The following is a 21,834-nucleotide window of genomic DNA, read 5'->3' as shown; positions in this document are numbered from 1 at the left end:
TTCAATGTAAAATGTGAACAGAGCAGTAATGACCTTTCAGAATCAGATGATGGAGTTGTCAAAAATACCCATTCCCCATTAGTATTTTTAATAAGCCAGAAGAGTGTAACATATGGAAGTGAAATTTCTGATGTGTAGACCACATACTCAAATGTGATGCCAGCAGCCGAGGACACGGTGTGTCACTGTAGGGGAGTTTTCAAATGAGGTAAAGAGGAAAGAAGTATCTGAAGGTGAGATAAAAAGAATAGAAAATTTCTTCTTATAGTGTACCTGAGAGATTTGAAGAAAGCCAAGGTTAAGAATTAATTCTCAAAAATATCATGTTGTTTTTCTAATTGAGGAAAATATTTAGGGCTAACTAAATTCTCTAGTCATGAAAATTTTATTGTTTTGATTTGGTTTATATTTTTGTAGACCGTGTGGATTTTTCTTTTATTTTTTAAATTTAAGGTTTATAAAATAATTAGGTTTATATGTCTCCTGAGAAATAGATGAGCAACTTGAATATTGGTTCTGCAAGGAAGTATTATGTGAGATATTTCTCTATTACATTACTCATCTGAACTGGAGGCATGATGCAGTGACCATGAAACTTGGAGAACATGCACATAACTCCCCGTGCGCCCCTGCCTCAGTGTTCCAGTATATTTTCCCTTTGAGCAGATTTGGTTGCTTAAATCATTACTGTGTTTGTCTTTTCATATGGGGAACTGCTTCATAGTTTATTTTGTGATTCATGCTCGCAGTGGGTGAAATCCAGCTGCAGCTTTCAGTATGGAAAGTACGACGGACTTTAGCGTGAGACTTGGCACGTAGAGTGCAAAGTGCAATAGGAAGCACATGGCCAAGAGGAGCAAAGGGGTTTAGGAGTTAGAAGGTGGGATTGAAAGGACACTCGATGCAAAAAACAGCAGGGAATCCCATGTCAAAGTTGTTAAGAGGCGAGCAATAACAAGGGGCCTTAAAATAAGGGTGGGAAAATAAAAAGAAATAAATGGGCAGGCAGGAAAAGACAGGATACAGAAGAGAGACTGGAGCGGTAAAGAAAGAGCTTTAGCACCAGGGGGAAGAACTAATTCTGTCAGGAGCTCAGCCACAAGGCAGAGTTTGAAACATTGATAATACAACTCAGTATGGTTTTGCTGCTAGCCAGCAGAATGCGTTGAAAGTCACTGCAGCAGAGGTGATGGCTAAGGATAAAACTGGAAGGCAAAGTTGAACACAGACTGCAGCTCCTAAGAGGAGCTCATAATGCCATGTATTAGTCCAAAGGAGGTTTTTAAACCTTCATCGTGGCCTGCAGCATATATCCCATATATTGCGTAATCACAATGTGTGTTGCATTAACATTTTCTAGGCTTCGTTTGTAAAGAAATTTGGAAGGTGGGAAAAAGTTAATGCATATGTTTTCTACGTAAATTTTGCAGTAATGTGATTTTTGAAATGCAGGCTATTATCGTACCATTAATGCACTTCTATTACATTTTATGAATCTTGGCCTAAAGAAAGGAGTTGTATGTTTCTTCGCTAAATGCAAACTAAAAAAAAAAAGCCCACAACAAAAAAGACCTAAAAAAAATTAATAAAAATAATAATAAATAAATTTTCTTAGACAAACTGAGCAAAAAATAAAGATCTCTTACATAGTAGAACAATATTAATTGGCCTGTGGAAATGAAGAAGTGGGAGAGAAAACTCACTAATCTAAAAATGCTTGTTGTTTTGTTCCTAGGCTCAGACATCGTTCAGTGGTTAACGAAGAACTTATCTATAGAAGACCCAGGTAATTTATCTTTTCTCATGTCTGAAAATTCTAGTTCGTCTTTTTAAATGGTTGGACCTGATTTTGTCTTCTGTTCTGGTGGGCGTGGTCAGGCAGCATTTGACCACTGTAATTTTAATAGCTAAACAGATAACATCAAACCTTAGAAACCTTTACTAAGCAGCTGAGGATTTTGGCTATCCATTTTATTGGAGTAGATACCAGGAAACAAGAGGGCGGCCAAGAATGAAAATAATAGCTGCTTTAATTAATAGAATATGAGTTTAAGTTCTACTCCGTGAGGAATTTACTCAGTGTCATGCTAACTAGTTTGCTAAACACGTGCTGTTCTCTTAACAGATTTTTTCAGTATATAAAAATAAATAGAGATAATAAAATATGCTCTTGTACTGCTACTGAGAGCTGCATTTCTATTCTTAGTTTTGGACACTTTTATAGCATCTTATATGGAAAGTGAACTGTAAATAAAATCACTGCAGTGAAGAACAACAATTCATTGCTTGATCAGCTAGGTTGGAACACGGAAGTAAAGCTTTGACTCCAAGCTCTGCTACAAGTTTCTTGTACTGCCAGCAGCAAATAAAGTGTGGTTCATATCTAATATTTATTTCCCTAATTTAAAGGAATCTTAATGCATGATCTGAGATTTTCTGGAAATAAATGATTTCTAGTGGAAAATGCTGAATGGCAGAAATAAAATATTCTGTGGAAGTTTCTATTGTCTCTTGGATAGGTGAAGGATAATTTTCCTTCTTTAAAACATGATAAAAAATACTTACTTTTCCTCTCCACATTTCAGATTTGGGAATGGAATTTATGGTAGTTTTGTTTTGGTTTTGGTTTGTTTTTAAATTAAAAAATGTGGTCTTCTGTCATACTAGACATGAAAGAATGATCATTGTGGAATTCCAGCAAAAAGCAAAATCACTGTGTTTAAAATTGTGACTTGAGTAATGAGAAACTATTATAAATACATAATTCAAAATTTGGAAGTAGCCAGTTCACAACTTATCAATATGTTACTTGAAAGATATCACTAATTTCATCCAGTTTTATGTAACTTTACACAGAATGTGTTGTTTGCTTCCTGAATCTAAAGTGGAGGTTGCAAGAGACTTGTAGTGTTTGATACTGTATTTCTCAGTTGGGAGCTACAAAACACTTAGCTATCTATATTTATCAGAGTTTAAAATATTACTATTCTATGATTATTTGATATGAAAGCTTAACCTTTATTTGTCAAACCAGAACTGCAATACTGGGACAGGCTGTCATTCAGATTATCTTGTTACTATTAAATTTAGAATATAAGAAACCTTAAACTAAATGGAAATCATGGTTTCCTATGTGTCATGTCCCACCCAGGAGGGGAGGTCTGGTGACTTAGATTTGTAATTCCCCAACGGTGTGGACAGCAGTGAGACAAGTCTTAAGGTCCATACACAAACATTTATTGATTTCTCACAATGTATAGATCAGACTTATGATAATTGGTTAAGTTACAAGACACGTTAGGGCAAGCAATACAACATGACTTAATGATAATCAGCACAAGACTAGGTGTACAACAAACTACAGAAACTTACTGATAACAAGGAAAAAGAACTAGACACATAACAAATCATAACAAGCAGTATTATACTCAATGATTATGATAAAGAAACGAAGTATAAACTAAGCAAGCAGTATGATGGGCCTCACATTGCTTAGTGGGAAAGGGGAAAGAGAAAGAGAGAGAGATACACAGATCACCAGTCTGGGTTCCTGCGTTGGTCCTGCCAACAAGAGTTTGAGGTTACCATCATCTTTCCTTCTTCATTACTTCTCCTCCTGCTCGTCATCTTCTTTCTTCTTTCCTCTTGTTGTCTTCATCTCTGTTTCCATGCTTCTGCCTTTTCGCTTTTTCCCATCTCGATTTATACACACTTTTTTACATGCAGACGTGCAATATGTGAGGTAGGGGAGCAAGGCACTTCATTATTTTCAATCATTACCATATGCGATTGCCTGTCAGCTATCCATGGGAGATAAGCATCGAGGCAAGGCCGTCCTGCCTTCACAAGACTCCTTCCCTCATGTATATTTGGTGCCAAGGCTCTTTGAGACATCTCTTTCCTGCTTAGCCTTATCAGACCCCTCTCCCATATTCCATTTGGCACTTATCTGTTTGCTACACAGGACCAGAAACTGGTCTCATTTTTGCTGTTGGTCTGTTCTGTACCAAGCTGGTGGTTTGTACTGTGCAAAGAAATGTTTAAGGCAAACATTCGTGCATCTATTCGCTATGCTATGTTGATATCCAATTAAAATTAAACAAACACACAAACTCCTTAACTATGTGACCAAAGTAAATTACCCCAGTAATTTAATTTAAACTGAGTTTTATCCACTCAGATTCTATGGCTGGAGAAACCTATCCACAATGACAAAAATGTCTTATGCATGTCGGTCCCAGTCCAAAGTCCGCTATCTGGAGCTCGCTGGACGCAAATCCTCAGAAAGCCAGTTGCCCTTAATGCTGCCTTTGGGTAGTTCTCAGAATTGCCAGATAGCAGTGAACATGGCAGATGGTGAGCAAGAGCTATTCATATGAGAAAAGTTCTGAAAGTATTCTGTTTTGTAAAATCTTTTCAGTGTGTGACTCCCTGTTCCAGTTCTAAACAAGACAATCTAGAATTTTCTGTAGAAAAGCCCTAAATTTCTGTGAACTGTTGTCATCATGACTTGGATTTCCGGTATTTTCTGTCTATTTTCACCAATGAGTCAGGGTTTTACTGTGGCCGTGTTTTAAAAGTCCCCTGTAGGGTCCTGTTACAAAGCTCTTGTGAAGCTATGCAATTTTGTGATGCAGAAATAAATAATGCCTGTGTTTGCACTGAAAGATAACATCTCCATCTAATTTTGATATCAGCGACATACTTGTAAGAGCAACATAAATTAAACCTTGGTTTACATATTTTAAGAGTGTATTCTACTCTGTCCAGAAAGAATTAAGGACTATTTGCAAACCTTATCCACAAGTTTTGTGAACTGCTTGTGTGAGCAAGGCATGCAATTTTTTTTTTATGGAGTAAGCAGACATCTAGATTTGCAGAATCATAGAACAGCTCAGGTTAGGAGGGACCTTGAAAGACTGTCTGGTCCAACCTTTCATGGAAAAGGAAGCCTTAATGAGATCACCTAGCACCCTGTCCAGTCGTAACTTGAACACCTCCAGTGATGGGTACTCCACCATGCCTCTGGGGAGATTGTTCCAGTGAAATATTGTCCTCACTGTAAAGAAATTCTTTCTTATATCAAGATGAAACCTCTCTCCATGCGCTTGTACCCATTGCCCCTTGTCTTCTTTGTGTGGCTCCTTGTGAAGAGAGACTGTCTTCTTTGTAGCTGCCCTTTAAGTGCTGGAAAAATGTCATGAACTTCTTCCTGAGCCTTCCATTCTTCCAGGGTGAAAACACCAAACTCCTTCAGTTGACTTGTTCTTCAGTAAATCAGAGAACTACTAAGAAGGAAGTGGCACTACCATACATTAAAACAAAACAAAACAAATATTTTGTAGTGCAATTACAATACAACTTCAATACCATATAAGTCGGAGTGAAGAGGGCTGCTTTATGGATAGTGGGAGAACAAAAGGCAGGAGAAGATCTGGCAGCAACATTTGCTTTTGCTGTTTTAATAAGTGTAAACCTATTGTCTGGAAACAGCAATTGCAATTAAAAAATAGCTACAAGTATAAATTGCCAATCAAAAAAACCTCTGCACATTTTTCATAAATGGAAATTAATTTTCTGTGGAAGATTTGAAAGATTTTGGCTTACTGCAGTAAATCTCCATCAAGAAAATAAACTGGAGATGATGGGTGGATTCTGCTAATTTATACCAGATTTGAAGTTTTTTCAGTGGAGAAGAGTAGAGCTTGTGCCCAGAATAGCAGTGTGCAATGTACAATTGCTGTTATTTTGTCAGCTTTTCAATATGCATTTAAAAAATATTTGTGTTTCCAGCCTACAACTCATCTGTAAATTTTTAAGGAACATAAATTATCTAAGTTATTTTTAATGTGGAATTTTAATTCAGTCATAGAAATAAGCCTGATCTCAACCCGAAAAGAAGCAATTAACTGAGTTTACAGAATTGTAAGGGCTTGTGGTTTGGCACTTAGAAATGTGTTTGTTGAACTGACCATTACAGAGTAAGTGCTGACTCTTCACTGATGGTGCCAATTACTCTTCATGTGGAAAACCTACTCTGTTATTCTACATTGTGTTTTTCTTTCTTAAAGTGATAATTAGTGCCAGGAAATGTACTGACCACACTAGAAACGGAAGTCCTTTTAAACCTTAGGGGAAAAAGTAGAACCAAAATGGTAGATGAGCTGATTTAAAGGTGTCATCTGAAACTGCCAAGAGACTTAATTCTGTACTTAGTTCTTGCACTCATTTCTTTGATGCCCTTTGGGCAGACGCTTGATTTCTCTATTCCCTACCATCCCACCATGCTAATAGTAAATCATGCTGTTGTCTCTTTAAGGAGAAAAAACTAGTTGTAGTTTTCAAGTTTTTTCCTAATGAAGCGTGTGCTATTCATGAACATGCACTTTATCGCTAAGTTAGCCCATGAAAAATTTCTGTCTAGGTGGCTCAGAAAGAGCCTTTAAGAGTTGATAACATGTTTAGCCATCATCCCCTTGTTCGTTGACCTTTACTCCCAAGTATTGTTATTTAATTTACTTGTATCTGCAAAGCCAACTGAATTTGGCTGAAGGCACTTCATTATTGGGTGGTTACTCTGGCAGAGCCACAGCACCTCAGACAGCTTCAGAATGCACAGTCTTTGCATTCAGACTGCCTTGCTCTGGCTCATTTTGGCAGCCTGAAAGAGTTTGATACTGCTCTTGGACATCAGGAATTACACTAAAGTCAAATATATATAACTAAATCAAAGTCTGTAAGTTATAAAACAAGATGTACCTTGACATAGACACCCTCCTGTGATTTTTTTAACTTCAGGTCTTGATACTTTTCACTTAACCGATGCAGTTGATTTGTGACTAGGTGCTCACCAGCAGCCATGTAAACTGTGGTCACTGATCCGATGCAATAAAAAGGGAGGACTTGGTAGCACAACATCTCTTTGTGTTTCCTCTATCTTTCCCTCCTTTGCTTTGTAGTAAAATCTCTCCAGCAGCTGCTCTATTAATGACGACCCTTGATAATACACAGTTTTGCTCTAAAGAGTTAGAGGAAAAATACTAGGATTTTTATTTGAGTTTATGATAGAGCACTTGAAAAATTGGTCAACTCTAAGTTATTTCTGCCCCTTTGCCCAACCAAAAACCAGGAGCCAGATGAGATGTTCTAAACAACTGCCATTTGGGAGACAGTGCCAGACAGCTGCAAGTGAAGGGTGGTTCTTCCAGAGTCTGCTGACGGACAAAAGGACCTCTTATGAAAAGAGAAGAAGAAGGAAATGGAAAGGTCATGCTTATGTTTGTAGTCTTTGCATTGATCAAAATTGGAAATAGTCAATTGGAAATAATCAAAATTGTGGAAATAGTAAGAAAAGCAAGAGTAGAATGCATCCCATTTATCAGCTTAACAAAAAAAAATCCCAGCAAACTAGCTGATAAATGTAATTTAGGCTGCCTGCACACATACCATAACCCCCACACTAGAAACTCAGGAATGCTGAGACACTCACTTTGTCATGGGTCTAACAGAAACTTGGGCACATTTTGTTTGACAAGGCAAACCTCATGAAACTTCGTCAAGTCTAGTGTAAATAGCTTTCTGACTTTCTTCGACTGAGTGAATTTGATTTCAGCTTGTCAGGTTCTGTAACATTTAAATTGAATAAATACTTTAATTTCAGATGAACAGAAAGGTAGTAAAACTCACATCCTGCCTGGGAATAGAAAATGTCAAAATTTACAGACACTGCTTTAGTACTAATAGTCTTAATGTTGTGATACTCAAGCAAAACAAAAATGTACAGGTCAGATTTCATTTAGTTATGTGTGGTGTGGCTGGCACTTACCCATGCGTGGCAATCAGTGGGCTTCAAGCCAGTGCTGTGGTCTCAGGACTGCAATGGTAAATGTTTATATGCAGAAGTTGCTTTATTTGCCCAAAGCCTTTGGATAAATTTTGGAAATGGTGAACAGAGGTGTACTGCCATGGCAGGGGGGTTGGAACTAGTGAGATTTAAGGTCCCTTCCAGCCCAAACCATTCTATGATTCTATGATTTCCATGCAGTAACTCTTGAAGGTAATTAACATGTTCCTAGATTGGTCACTTTATTTTCTAGCTTTATAGGTAGGTGGTAGGCTACATCAGTGCTCATTTCCAGTTTCTTTTCAAGGAGCAGTCATTTTTTCTGATATGTTTAGTACTGTGGCAACTCATTAAAAATTAAAGTTTTTTACACTTGCAGGGAAGAAATTGAGTTTGTGACTGGTAGAGATGCAAAGAGTTCATGGTATTAGCAACAAATCACTTCCTTTATGTAAGCAGATAGGTCAAACTATCACAACCTGTTACAAACAGCTAAGCATGTCTAAATAAAATTCTTCCTCCGGTTGCCTCAATGTGGCATTATTTTACAAGATACTATATGAAATAGCTTATGGTTTCTCATCCTGGTAATTAATACACCATGCTTTTAGATAGCAGAATTTATGTATAACACAACACTGTATACTCTGAATATGCCTTTATTATTCAGATATCTTAAGATAATATCTTTCATTGTTTGTTCAGTGAATACTTAATAAACAGTGTGTATTAAGTGAGTACTAATAAAATATTAGCCAGGTACAAAATAGGTTTAGTCTACATACCTAGTCCTATTTATCATTAATTCTATAAATGTTTGAATTATCTGTGAAGTATTAATGAATTGTGTCTGTTTAATCTATAAATGAATGTCCATATTGGAGTAATGGAAAAAGATCGAAAGCATGGAACTTGCAGTCTTCTAACATAATTTACTGTATAACAGTAAGAATAAAATTATATTACTGATACTGGTATGACAAAATATACATGTTCTGTAACATTCTATGACCAACATGTTTGCTCTTGTTCATAGCATACTAATTCAAAATACATCTCTTGTGGTTCTAATTAGGCTTTGAGCAACCCGATCTAGTGGAAAGTATCCCTGGCAGCAGGACTGGAACTAAGATCCCTTCCAACCTGAACCATTTAAGATTCTGTGATCTGACTGTAACTTGTGCATCATACACATTTTCTATATAAAACAGAACTCTGTTGATGTTTGTTTACTTTTGGTTAAAAACAAACCTTCAACTGAGTTTTCACATTTCATTTTTCTTAATACTATCCTTGATTCCATGGTGATGTCGCTATGGCTATTTATTTTTAATAAGAAATAAGTCATGCCTTTAAAGTCTTTACAGAATTATTTTCAGGAGTAAGTGTAATGCCTTCCCATGATACCCAGTACTTCCTCCTTTGTTTTAATTACTAAAGGTGAATTTCCAACCTTGCAGAAGGTTGGAGGTTTTCTCCCTAACTCCAAGAGAAACAAGATTTGATAGACTTCTTTTTGAATAGGATTAGATGTAACATGGTCTTTAAGTTATAACTCAGGCTAAAATCCAAGAGCAAGTTTATCAAGTGTCTGATACTACATTAAATTTTAAAAACTGAAGCAAACCAATAGTCACCATTTTCTTTAAAAGTCAGTGGGCAGTATGGGCTTTATTTCACTGTGAGAGTCTTGAGTGAAGAGTCTGATAGTAGTAGTGAATAGAACATAAAATACTGTTAGAAAAGTAAGTTGGAAGAAACCTACTTGGATAAAAAGTTAATGCTAAAACTGTTACCATATCCAGTAAGCACAGTTTCAACTAATTTCACTGGAAAGAACATTAGATGCTCTGTTGCATCAGTTGAAGGAATGTATTTCATCCTTCCAGTCACAGAAAAAGTTAAGCAATAAGAAATTTAAATTAAACAGTTGAAATCTTTGCCCATAAATTTACCTTGAAGCACACAGCTTCATCATAAAGCTATATGCAATTCAAACTATTCAAAACTGATATTGATTTCTCCCCAATGATTTATAAATTTAGGAAAGCTTAACAATCAGTTTTTAGAATCAAATCCCAAATTCAGCAAAATTTGTTCCTTTAGTTTTCACTGAAAATTCTCCACATTCTTATTCTAAGGAACTAGTGTTTCTAAACTCCTTCCAGGTGTTTTACCAATGTCTTTTCCTTGATGCCATCACTAAGCATATGGAACAAATATGTCAGCATAAGGCAAATGTATGTAAGGCTAATATTAACTTCCTGCAGATGTGTCAGATTTTCAAAATAACTGGCTTTGGATACCAAATCCTGCTGATTCAAGAACATTATCCATTCCTCGTCTTGTCTGCTTGCATTATAACTCTCCATGCTAGTAGCTGCCACTTTTTTGATTATTCAGCATAGTTAGAGACTGTTATGATACTGTCGTTGTTAATAACAATAAAACATATATTGATTGACATAGTTAAGGACAAAAGTACAACTGAAGAATCATAGAAAATGTATGCTCTTTTAGAGACAACACTGATAAACGTTGGAAATAACACTCAGTAATTGCATAAATTAAATTATAATGACCTTCCTTATAAAGTATTTGATCTCATTTTACTAGAGTTACTAGGAATTTCTGAGCTTTTCTTACTGTTTGACAGTCTTCTTCTTAACCTCTGGGATCATACCAAGTTCTGGAGGTTTAAGAGGAAGAACATTTACTAATTCCCAATTCATACTGGTATAATTAATTAAAAGCAGGTAAATTTCTGGATACTTCATTGGCTTTCTGCTTCCTCGTTTCCCAGAGAATTGCATTATAGAGTTATGGAAAGTGCAAGTAGGTGAAAGTGAGATTTTAAATCTGGATAACTTAATTGAATAAAAGTAGTTAAAATCCTATTTCATCTTGCCAACAGCTGCTGAAGCTGTTTATAGTCAAGTAAACAAAACTATTTTGATATTTACATTTTGTACATAATATTTGATGACTGGAAGTTTCATGTAAGGCCTTGTCTTGATTTTGTTACTAATTGTCCTTAAGAGAGGTTTCTGTTTTTCCATAGCACGTGTACAGAAATACTGCTGTCCACACAGGAGTATAGTGACAGTTCAAGATTAATTGAACTGCTGGGTGCTCTAGTTTACTACACAAATGACATAGCTTGCAATTTCATCTTGGGCAGATTATTTCCTAGGCGCTTTCTCATTTTGCAGTATTCCCTTCCCTCTTTTTAGTTCCTCCCCTCCCCTCCCCTCCCCTCCCCTTAATTACTGTCTGCTTCTTAATTACTGTCTGTTTCAGATAATACCTTAGATAAACTTAGATAATCACTCTTAAACTTATTAGGTTACAAACAACTATAAATGCAGGGTATTTTCATCTTTAAATTTTGAATTTTTTTACATCTACAAATATAATCACTAGCACAAATAATGCAAAAATCTAATAAGCAATTACTATATCATAGTAACTGTTGGATAAGTAAAAAAAATTTTTTGCCAAGGTCCTTCAGAGAAATAATAAATTGTTTATTTTTTTTCTTTATAACATAAGTAAAAACTTATTTCTTGGGGTAGCTTCATGTACTTATTACCTAAATTGAGGATATTTTCAAGTAGACTAGTTTGAAGAAATAAGGGAAGGGGATTTACAGTTTCACAGCTAAACCTGACATTAACTTAAGTAATAGTGAACATCACTATAACTGCCTAATTAAATTAAATGTATGGACAACTATCTAGTGACTTTCAACCACGAATTCCCAGGGATTTAAAAATCATGATAATTAACTCTTGCATATATATTTTCTGAACTTCTGAAGCAGATGAAAACATACTTACAAGAAATAGATCAGAAGTAATTCAACTATCCACAATAACATTTACTGTAGTAATAATGGCTGACAGAGAATAAATTAGAAATGCCAAGGTATATTTAAGTTTCTGCACAGTACATTTAGAAGATTTTCTTACATGCCAAAACTATGTCCAGCTCCTGACCATCTGAACCTTGGGGAATCACCTGAACTGCAGGGGATTGTATAATAGTTCCTGAATGACCTTTTTTCCATTGCTCTTACACTTGGCAGTATGTAACACAGGTGTTTCAAGTATCATAGATTTATTTTTTGTTTTTTTGTTTTGAAGGGTCTTCCTGACAATCACATTGGTTGACTCCCAGTTCTTGGGTTCTGAAAAGTAGAAAATTATTCATTCACTTTCTCTTGGCTAGTCATGATTTTATAGACTGGTATAATGGCTGTCCTCCATGGTCTACTTTCTGATTTGTGACCTCTCTTGTTTTATGGAAGCTTTTGTAGATCTCTTACAGTCCTTATCCTTCTTCCTGTGTTTTTCTTGTGTGTGTATATCTATATCTATATCTATAAATCTCTCTATATATCTATATATCTATATATATCTCGCTCTCTATAAATCTCATTTCAAACTATGTATATATATATATATACAGTTTGAGATGAAATGACCAGGACCCTGCTTCAATTTTATAATGTGGGTGTATTACCAATGTCTTCTGTTTGTTTTCTATTTATTTCCTAATAATTTTATTCTGTTTGAAACTTGAGTAGGCATTTTCACAGAATCATATATAGTGACTCTAGTTTTGTTTGGACAGCAGCAGATAACTTGCAGCCACTTCCTGGGCATGTAAACTTGAGCAGAGAGTATATTTAAAATGTTCGGCATTTGTCAAAGTTCCATCTGCTGCTGTATTGTCTAGTGAATCAATATCACAGAATCACAGAATGTTAGGGGTTGGAAGAGACCTCGAAAAATCATCTAGTCCAACCCCTTTGCCAAACCAGGATCACCTGGAGTCAGTCACACAGGAACGCGTCCAGACGGGTTTTGAATGTCTCCAGAGTAGGAGACTCCACAACCTCCCTGGGCAGCCTGTTCCAGTGCTCTGTCACCCTCACAGGAAAGAAGTTATTCCTAATATTTTTGTGGAACCTTCTACGCTCCAGCTTGCAGACATTGCCCCTTGCCCTATCACTGGACATCGCTGAAGAGAGCCTGGCTCCGTCCTCCCGACACCTTTTTTGTATTAATAAACATTAATGAGGTCACCCCTCAGTCTCCTCTTGTCCATGCTAAAGAGACCCAGCTCATGGACACAGCTCCTGGGCCCAGAACTGGACACAATATTTCAGGTGCAGCCTCACCAGGGCAGAGTAGAGGGGGAGGAGGACCTCTCTCAACCTGCTAGTCACCTCTCTTCTAGTACTCCCCAGGATGCCATTGGCCTTCTTGGCCATGAGGTCACATTGCTGGCTCATGGTCATCCTTCTGTCCACTAGAACCCCCAGGTCCCTTTCTCCTACACTGGTCTCCAGCATGTCAGTCCCCAACCTGTACTGGCACATGGGGTTATTTTTTCCCAGGTGCAAAATTCTACACTTGCCCTTGCTGAATTTCGTAAGATTTCTCCCTGCCCAGCCCTCTAGCCTGTCTAGGTCTCTCTGAAGGGCAGCATAACCTTCTGGTGTGTCAACCACTCCTCCCAGTTTTGTGTCATCAGCAAACTCCCTGACAATGCTCTCTAATCCCTCATCCATGTCATTGATGAATATGTTGAACAGCACTGGCCCCAGTACCGACCCTTGTAGGACTCCACTAGATAGAGGCCACCAACTGGACTCTCTCCCATTGACCACAACTCTTTGATTGCTTCCCTTCAACCAGTTCATAATCCACCTCACTACCCGATCATCCAGACCACACTTCCTCAATTTTGCTGTGAAAATCCTGTGGGAGACGGTGTCAAATGCTATACTGAAATCCAGAAAAACCATGTTCACTGCACGGCCGTCTTCTGCCCACCTGGTTATGTCCTCCTAAAATGCTATCAATACCCTTAAGTACTCCTACATGTCCTGACAGCTTGCTTTTTACTTACCTTAGTAATGATATACTTTCAGCAAATTTTATTATATCATCAGTAACACCATTCTGTAGATAATTTAGCATGATGCTAAACAGTTCAGGATCTACTAAACACAGCTACGGTTGTTACCCTGTTCAGTGTGATAACTTATCTACTGTGCCTGACCTGTATTCCCATCACTTTACCTATTGCTTTTCCCATGATTTTCTGTCCCAGATTGGCTTAACTCCTTTATAAAACATTTGGGAGAATCATGCCAAGAGTCCCCTGGGAATGCAAGATAGTATGTTAATCAGATTTTCATGACCTTCTTTGCTCACTAATTCCACATAGGAATTGTGAGACATTGCATCCACCAACAGAATTAGTGCTGAATCTTCCTTTTCTGTTGCATTTATCTTTGTTTGCATTCATTCTACCCTTTATTATAGTTCCTGTTATGTTGTCTGCATGGGCATCTGTTGTATTCATCTTTTTTTTTCCTAAATTTCACCTGGATGTCTTTCTAGAACCTGAGAGCACATTTTCCAATTTTTTTTTTTTCTTTTGGTCATGAGGGTAATTTAAATGATAAGTTGCCCACTATGGCTTACAGTTCAGCAATTTATTATTTGTCTTGCCTTTAAAACACAGTGACCATTATATTGACCCATCTAGGCACTTTTGTTCATTTTATCAATTTATTTTAAAGCCTTTGATAGTTTTTGCTGCTCTTGTTGTCGTCAGCGCCCTTTCTTCCTTCTGCATTTAGATTCCACCACTAAAGAAGAAGTAGGTCATTCACTGGGATCTCTTTTTGTGGAAAAAAAAAAGCCCTTTTGAAAGGGTTTTCACTGAGCTATTTTTCCTAGTTAGTATCTGTCAGTATTTGTATTTTTAATAGCAGAGTTTATCTGGCTGAACTGACAGTTCTCTACAATTATCCATGTAAATCCTGTGCAATGGGGAGAAGTAAGCAGTGGAAGTGAGGTTATGACAGTAGGAAAATGTGATGGCATAAAATGGACTTCTGTGATATCTGTAAGGTTTACTCTTTCATCCTTCATTTTGATGTAGACCATGAAATATATTTTACTTGTCAGTCAAATAAATGAACTATAAATAATGGATTAAGAGAACTCTCTAAAAGTGATCCTGTTTGCAATAGCTGCCTTATTTTTTTTTGTAAATATGCATCCCAGATAACTGTATCTGATCACATGAGGAATTGCACTCTATGTTTTTCTCCAGAAAGCTACCTCCACACTCCTTGTTGTTTCCTTGCCCGAGCTTTGATAGTATTTTTCCCTGATGTTTGTCTCAGTGACATCAATTTACTTATAAAGCTTTTAACACATGCTGGACTTCAAAAGCACAACATTCTCCCCATTGAAAGAAATATATTATTTTCAGCATTTTATGCTCCCAGTTTGCTAGAGGTATCAAAATGGTTATAAAAAGGATTGTATTCTTCTTTACTGTATTGAGCGCAGTGAAAGAGGCAGTTATTTTTCTAGCTGCTGCTGCTGCTGCATGTTCTTTGTATCACCTGAACTGCCTGGTCATAAGTGGGTGTTCTGTCATTATGATAGAAATGCATGACAATGATACAAAATTAATGGTTGATGTAGTAGCAATTGATATCAAAACAGACTTAGGGACTAAAAAGGTGTCATGATTCTCTTAACCAGCAGTAATCATAGCAAGATTATTTAGTGCTACCTATTGCTTACCCTCACCCAACTTCAAAAACCCCACATAAGCTGACATCCCTCTCATTCAACAATGTTATCTTCTGTAGTTCCTTCAGGAACCAATATTTTGTGCACTGAAAAAGTCTGTGCCCACTTTTGCTGTTTGCTGGCAACAAATCCATCAACCCACATCAAACCACACCAATTATTCACATGCCCTGAATCCTGCCAAGCCTTTAAACATAGGTTTCCTCCTTTGAAACCCCACTCCAGACACACACTTGGCTCTGGCGGTGCCTGGTGATCCTCTGCTGGGAGTGTGCTCCTGGAACTGCACCTGTGCCCACCGTACCCAGACATGGCTGATTGAGGCGGGGCTGGCAGTTGGCTGGTTGTGCCTTGTCTTCTTGAGTGTGGTAGAGAAAGGGAGAAGCAGCGATGCCGTACTGTGGCCAGGGAAACACGCCATCTGTCATACAAGGCACCAGATCTGAGGGAACCATGATGCGAAATACATTGCCTGGCTGACGCTCACTTGCAGAAATTCTTGGGTGCTGTGTGACGTGCAGAATGTGCCACATTGTTCCCCACCAAACATTTGCAGCCAAATGATTTGATCACACATCTGCAGGCCCAAAAGAAAGTAGGAGGATCTGCTATACTAGCAGCAACTGGCAAGCAGTGTACAAGAATACATGAAATAGAAGCATATTAATTCTGAGTAGAAGTAGCCTATGTCCAATACTTTGCCTCTTTTACAGATGCTTGATCTTGTGGAACAAGATGTCATCTGAGAAAATTTTCAAGAGTATGATATTTGCAGTAATGTGGGGGTTTTTTGTAATTTTTTTCTTATTTTGTATTTAGCAGATTTGCACAAAAGGGTGGAGTTCCATGCTGTAGGGGCAAATGAGTGAAGTGTTAGGAAATATATTATGAAGACAAGTTCAGGCTGTCATTAGGGAAAACAAGATACGTGTTTTGATTTTCTGTATTTTGCCCTGAAGAAGCATGTGAATCAAAGCTCAAACTAAAAAGCTGCCATATCAGAGGAAGTGCCCATGAGAGAAACAGGAAACCCATACTTCAAAGGAGTCTGGATTTCACTCTTCTTTCATTTCGGTTTAAAGAGACAAGAGATATCAGTAATAAATTAGCGCGAAGTCAGTGATATCTGTGAAACTGAAACCAGGAAAAATCAAGAGTAATAATAGTGAAATTAGAAGAAATGTTGGGTTGGTGAGTACAGAGCTTAATTCCACTGCTGGAAGGCCTGATATCTGGTGTGATATTGGCAGGTACTGAAAAAAATTGAGGACAGAGATAACAGGGAAACCAAAGGCAATTTTAAACGTATCGAGGCCACTTTTCATCACTACATGCTTAATGCACTTGTTGTCTAGTGACTAAATTTTGCTGTATTCTGTTTTCCCTGGTAGTTACGTCTACCTGATGCTTGCAGCTTAGATGGATTTCTCTCACCCTGTGTAGCTGCATGTTTTCAGTATGGAAAATGAACACATCAAACAAATATTTCAGAGGTGAAGTTACAGCACTACTCAGTGCTCGATACCTCACTTCCCATTTGTGCCCTGTGAGACCTCAAGTTGCAACTCCTTTCTTTTTTTTCTTTTTCCCAGCACAAAAGCTATGGCACTCACCTCGAGTCATTATATTTTGACCTCTCAGGAGTTTCTCTTTCAAGATACAATTTTGCTAAGAGAATAAAAGCCAAGCTTTAGTAGGAGGTAGCAACAGCTAGCGTGTGAATCTGCTGAAATCCAGTGAGAAAAAATCACATAAAAATTTAACAGACTACTTTAAAAGTTTTCAAGAGGAGGGTTTATGTATTACTAGCAGTGAGGTGCAACTTCTCTTTCAAGGACTAACTTTTAGGGTTTGGGTCATGTAACCCAAATGGACCAATCACAGTGTTCCTTCTCATGGTGCTTGGTATATAAGGGCCCCTTCTTTGCCTGCTGTGTTGGGAGGATTGCTATTGGTTCTTTGTCATCTTTCCCTGTGCTGCTGTGCCTGTCTCCTGTTTTCACCCTGCAGAGGAGCACCATTCAATGGAACAGATTCTCTTCCTCTCCCTCCCACCCCAGGTGGGAGAGACACAGCTGCTTTTCTGTTTCTTTTGGACTATCACTGGAACTCTTGGGCATTCCCATCTGCTGCCTAGTCCAGTATGAAAGTTTTTTTTCTTGTGTGGGACCTTGTCATCTGGAAAGTGTGGGTCCTGTATTAAGGTATTTTCTTGTATCTGAGCATAATTGCGTTCTTGTATGTATATAGTTTGATATTCTCACTGTAACTGCTAGTATTATTCTTTTTTTCCATTAAATTGCTTGAAGCAATTAATTCAACCTTAAGGCCTCTCTCCCTGGTTCTGCTGTTATCTTCCCCTGGTGGGAGGGTGGAGGGATCACAGTGAGCATCTGTCAAAGTTTAGTGGCTGGCCCAGCCTTAAACTTCAACAGTGTATGAGTGACACCCTATGTTATAGATTAGCTCAGACTGTAAGGGTGAACATTGCCAGCCCTTGGGCAGATGAGGGCTTGTGTCACGTCTCTGGTATGTTTTCCCCCTTAACTGCTGAGCAATGTTCCTACTGACACCTCTGGTGTGCTGATGGTAGCAGCAGCCACTGTCAGTGGTAAGACAGATAATTTGGTTTGTGATGGGTATCATGGAATCAAACACGAATCTCATTTTAATTATGTTTTATTAAATAGTGCCTCTTCCTTCAATGACTCTTTCACCCTTCCTGAAATGCCTCTCACTGAGTGCTGCTCCCTTTGTGAGTTCAGTCCTTCAGGTGGGACAAAGGAGGTGGTTTATGGTGATGTGGGTGTTGAACTTTTCTAGCTGTTTTACTTTCCCTTTTAAATGCTGCAGTCAGGCCCAGAGAGTGAGTTTCTCCTACGCTTTGTGTGAGTGTGAGAAGCAGGTTGTATTTTATTACTTTAAGTTAAAATTAATGCTTTGCAGCTTGTGTTCACACTGGCAATGAAATGACAGCAGGAGTGAGGTGAGGGTAAGTGATAATGTCTTGGCTTTCGACACTTAAAATGAATGTGTGCGTGTGAAGTTCTGACTCATTAATTCTTTTTCCAGAGAGCCGTGTGACTGAGCAATGCTCTTCAGTACTGTATGGATTTTAGATTAAACAAAGAACCCAGAATAACAATCACTTTGTCGTTTGATGGAAATGGTGGGTTTGGGGTTTTTTGACATTTTTGTATCAAAAAGTATGTGAAAACCTTGCATGTTCAGGTTTCTCACTGTCACTCACATAATTTAGCAATTATAAGGACACAAAGTGCCCCAAGCCACATTCCTTGATTAGTTTTCTTCAGTCCCTCAGAGATTATTACAAACCACTTTAAATGTGTGAGACTGTATCTATAATGATATGATAGTATAAGGTGTTTTATGGTCATCAGAATAAACGTTAATATAGAGACCACATCACCTGAAGGCCTGAGATGCATAAGGAAAAGAGGAAGCCACACTAATCATGCAAAACGTATGCTTTAAGCAGTTTCAAAGCACAGAAATGTGCTTATTCCAAAGAAAACAAAGAACATCCATCCTTTTTACTCCTCTCCTGTAGATATTACTGCAAAGAACAACTTGTTCAACTGATTTTACTATACCCTGCAGTTTAAGAACTATCATCAATGCATACAATAGTTATCACAGTAAGGAAAAAACTGCACTGTGCTTAAAAGAAAACAAAGTGAAAACTCAACAAAGAGTTATATTTTTCATTCTTTAGATTTCACCAGGTTTGTGTTGTCCCAAAGCATTGAAAATGTCTGACTCTTTTGTATAACAAAGTATATTAAAAGTGACTAGCATTTAATCCATCAGGATTGCTCTCTTTGGAATGGCATGGCAGATGGCTGGGCAGTACTACTTCTCACAAAAATGATTGCTAATCAATCTATGTACGTATGTGGTTCACTTCACCCACTCAGCTAAATAAAGTTTGATAGAAGAGTGAACCATGGAATGTTAAGCTGCTTCTGAGCTTTTAGCCCAGTAGTAGGATACACATTTAGAGTCAAAACTACACCCACAGCAACATTTTGAATTTATATAAAATATTTCGTGTTCTGTTGAAAAACAACAGACTTGTGAAGCTGTCTTTGTCTTTCACCTGAGATGTTTCTTTTCCATTAGCTGTTATAACTTGCAACCTGAAACCTCACTTCAGGTAATTGATGAATCCACAAAAAGCAGTAAAGAACAGAGGAGACTGAAGTCTACTGTGTTTTGAGTTACACCTCCATGAGCTTTGTCTCTCTCAGATCTTTTATGTGATGTCTCTGGCTGCAGGGTTTTCTCTCATTGTATATCAATTGACTGTGATTTGAATTATGCCTTCTCAGTGAGGCTATCTTGGTGTTACTGAGAACGTCGTTTATATTGCATTTTCTTACACACAGTGGGTGAAGACTGGGAAATATCAGTAGTGTAGATAACATTTCTGTGTGCAGATGTGTACACTTATTACCTAAAACCCCCGTACTTTCTTGCTTTTAGTCTATGTTCCTCCAATTTTTTGAATTTGTATTCTGAACACATATAATCATTATACTTTCTGCCTGGGAAATTTTATATTTAAAATAATTTTTTAAGGCTTCTTTTTTACTCTTAACTAATGTACTTCCTAGAAGTTTTTGATGTTCCTAATCTCCATATGCCATTCTTCCAGATGAAACATAGAAATGGAACATCTAATAGCCATTTGTTAAGGAGAGTAAAGGGGTTTTTCGGTTGCGTCATTATATTACACAGAAAAAGCACTTTTATGATGGCAGAAACCTTGACTGAGAATCAAGTGGTTATCTGCAGGAAATGAGGTGAATGTAAACACAAAAACTAAACTGCTGAGAAGAAGTTATTTAGTTTTTAAAATTTATCTTTCTTTTGTTCTTCAAACAGTGGAAGCTCTACATTTGGGAACACTGATGGCAGCACATGGTTATTTCTTTCCAATCTCAGACCATGTTCTAACACTAAAGGATGATGGCACCTTTTATCGATTCCAGGTAAGTGTTTTCAACATGTTCTTGACTTGTTCAAATACAAGCTCATATTAAAGACATTAAACAAAGGTTCATAGCAAATCTAGATCATACTTTGTCTCTTATGTAATCTAGTAAATGGTGGAAATTCCCCTTAAAGTAAAAAAAAACATGTAGAAGGATTTTATTTAGAAATTGAGACAGCAAAGTGTTAAGATGACAGTGACCACTTTGATTGCTGGAAAAAAGTGTAATAATACTAAGTGTGAAAGTATGTATCATGAAATAATATTGTATTTTGGAAATATAGTAAAGGAAATAATTTAGATTGTATTGACTCATTCCTAACATAGTCTTAATTTGGAAAAGAGGAGGTATTTTACTTATTAAGCCTCTAGCAGAAATCTGATAAAAAATGGAGGGTCATATTTCTATTTCTTGTGTGAGGATTTCCTTATTAGTAAGAAGGTATTTTTCAAACGAGTATAGACATGTTTCTGCACTGATCTGTTGGTCCCATTGTGTACAACAAACACACAGATGCTTCAGAACAAACCGAAAGGATGTATACGTGTGTACATTCATACCTATGCATACACATGTATATTCAACTACATGGTTGTGGAGCAAATACCTGTAACTTGAAAGAAATAAGATTTCACAGTATGTGATTATGTATTCTAGAGCAGGAAGTAACATTGTTTGCCATGTACCACCTTTGACAATGGTGGATGTATTCTGTATTGCTCTTCCTATTAGATGGTCTTCCTGCTAGGTTTCAATAACAGCTACTCCAAGATCTTCCCTAGATATTTGTTGCTTTGAAATTATACGATTATTACTATGAAACTGATTATATGAATACCATGCTTCTGTAATCCTGCTCTGTTAGTTCTATTACATAAATATAATATCAGAGAGAAAAAAAATCTACTGTCTTCAAATTATTTAAGTCTAAGCTTTGTCTTAAACATTCTTTAAAGAAGAAGCCATCAAGAATAAAATACCATAGAGATTGTGGTTTTTAAAATGAAAACTGTAATACACCAATCATAGTCACAAGCATTGTATTAGATTAATTGCCATATGTGACTTCCGTCGATATTTTGGGTTGAGTTCCATAGACCCACATAAAGGAAGAGAAAGATTCATAATATTTGGGCTAACCCAAAATCTTAGAACAAGTATCATTAAATAGAATACAGTCTGGCAAGAAAGGGAACGATTATTGCATACATACATAAAATATTATCCTATTTTCCTATGTAGATCCTGAGTCATACAGCATCAGCAGGATAGTAAGTTACATGCGTATATGGGTACTACAAAGAGCAGTCACTCCAAACCTCCTCCCCCAGATCCACAGTTACCT

General features: G+C 37.2%; 1 protein-coding gene across 1 annotated transcript in view; it reads left to right on the top strand.

Moving 5' to 3' along the window:
• Positions 1-1,677: 1,677 nt before the first annotated feature.
• The window catches only part of RGS7 (regulator of G-protein signaling 7), an 83,122-nt gene continuing 62,965 nt past the window's right edge, over positions 1,678-21,834 (top strand). The window contains exons 1-2 of the mRNA XM_009864369.1: positions 1,678-1,786; positions 20,380-20,486. Of these exons, the coding sequence (XP_009862671.1) occupies positions 1,678-1,786; positions 20,380-20,486 (216 nt within the window). The remainder of the gene's footprint in view (positions 1,787-20,379; positions 20,487-21,834) is intronic.

The sequence above is a fragment of the Apaloderma vittatum genome, unplaced genomic scaffold, assembly GCF_000703405.1.
Source record: "Apaloderma vittatum isolate BGI_N311 unplaced genomic scaffold, ASM70340v1 scaffold922, whole genome shotgun sequence".
NCBI classification, from domain to species: domain Eukaryota; kingdom Metazoa; phylum Chordata; class Aves; order Trogoniformes; family Trogonidae; genus Apaloderma; species Apaloderma vittatum.
This window is presented reverse-complemented; position numbering and strand designations above follow the sequence as displayed.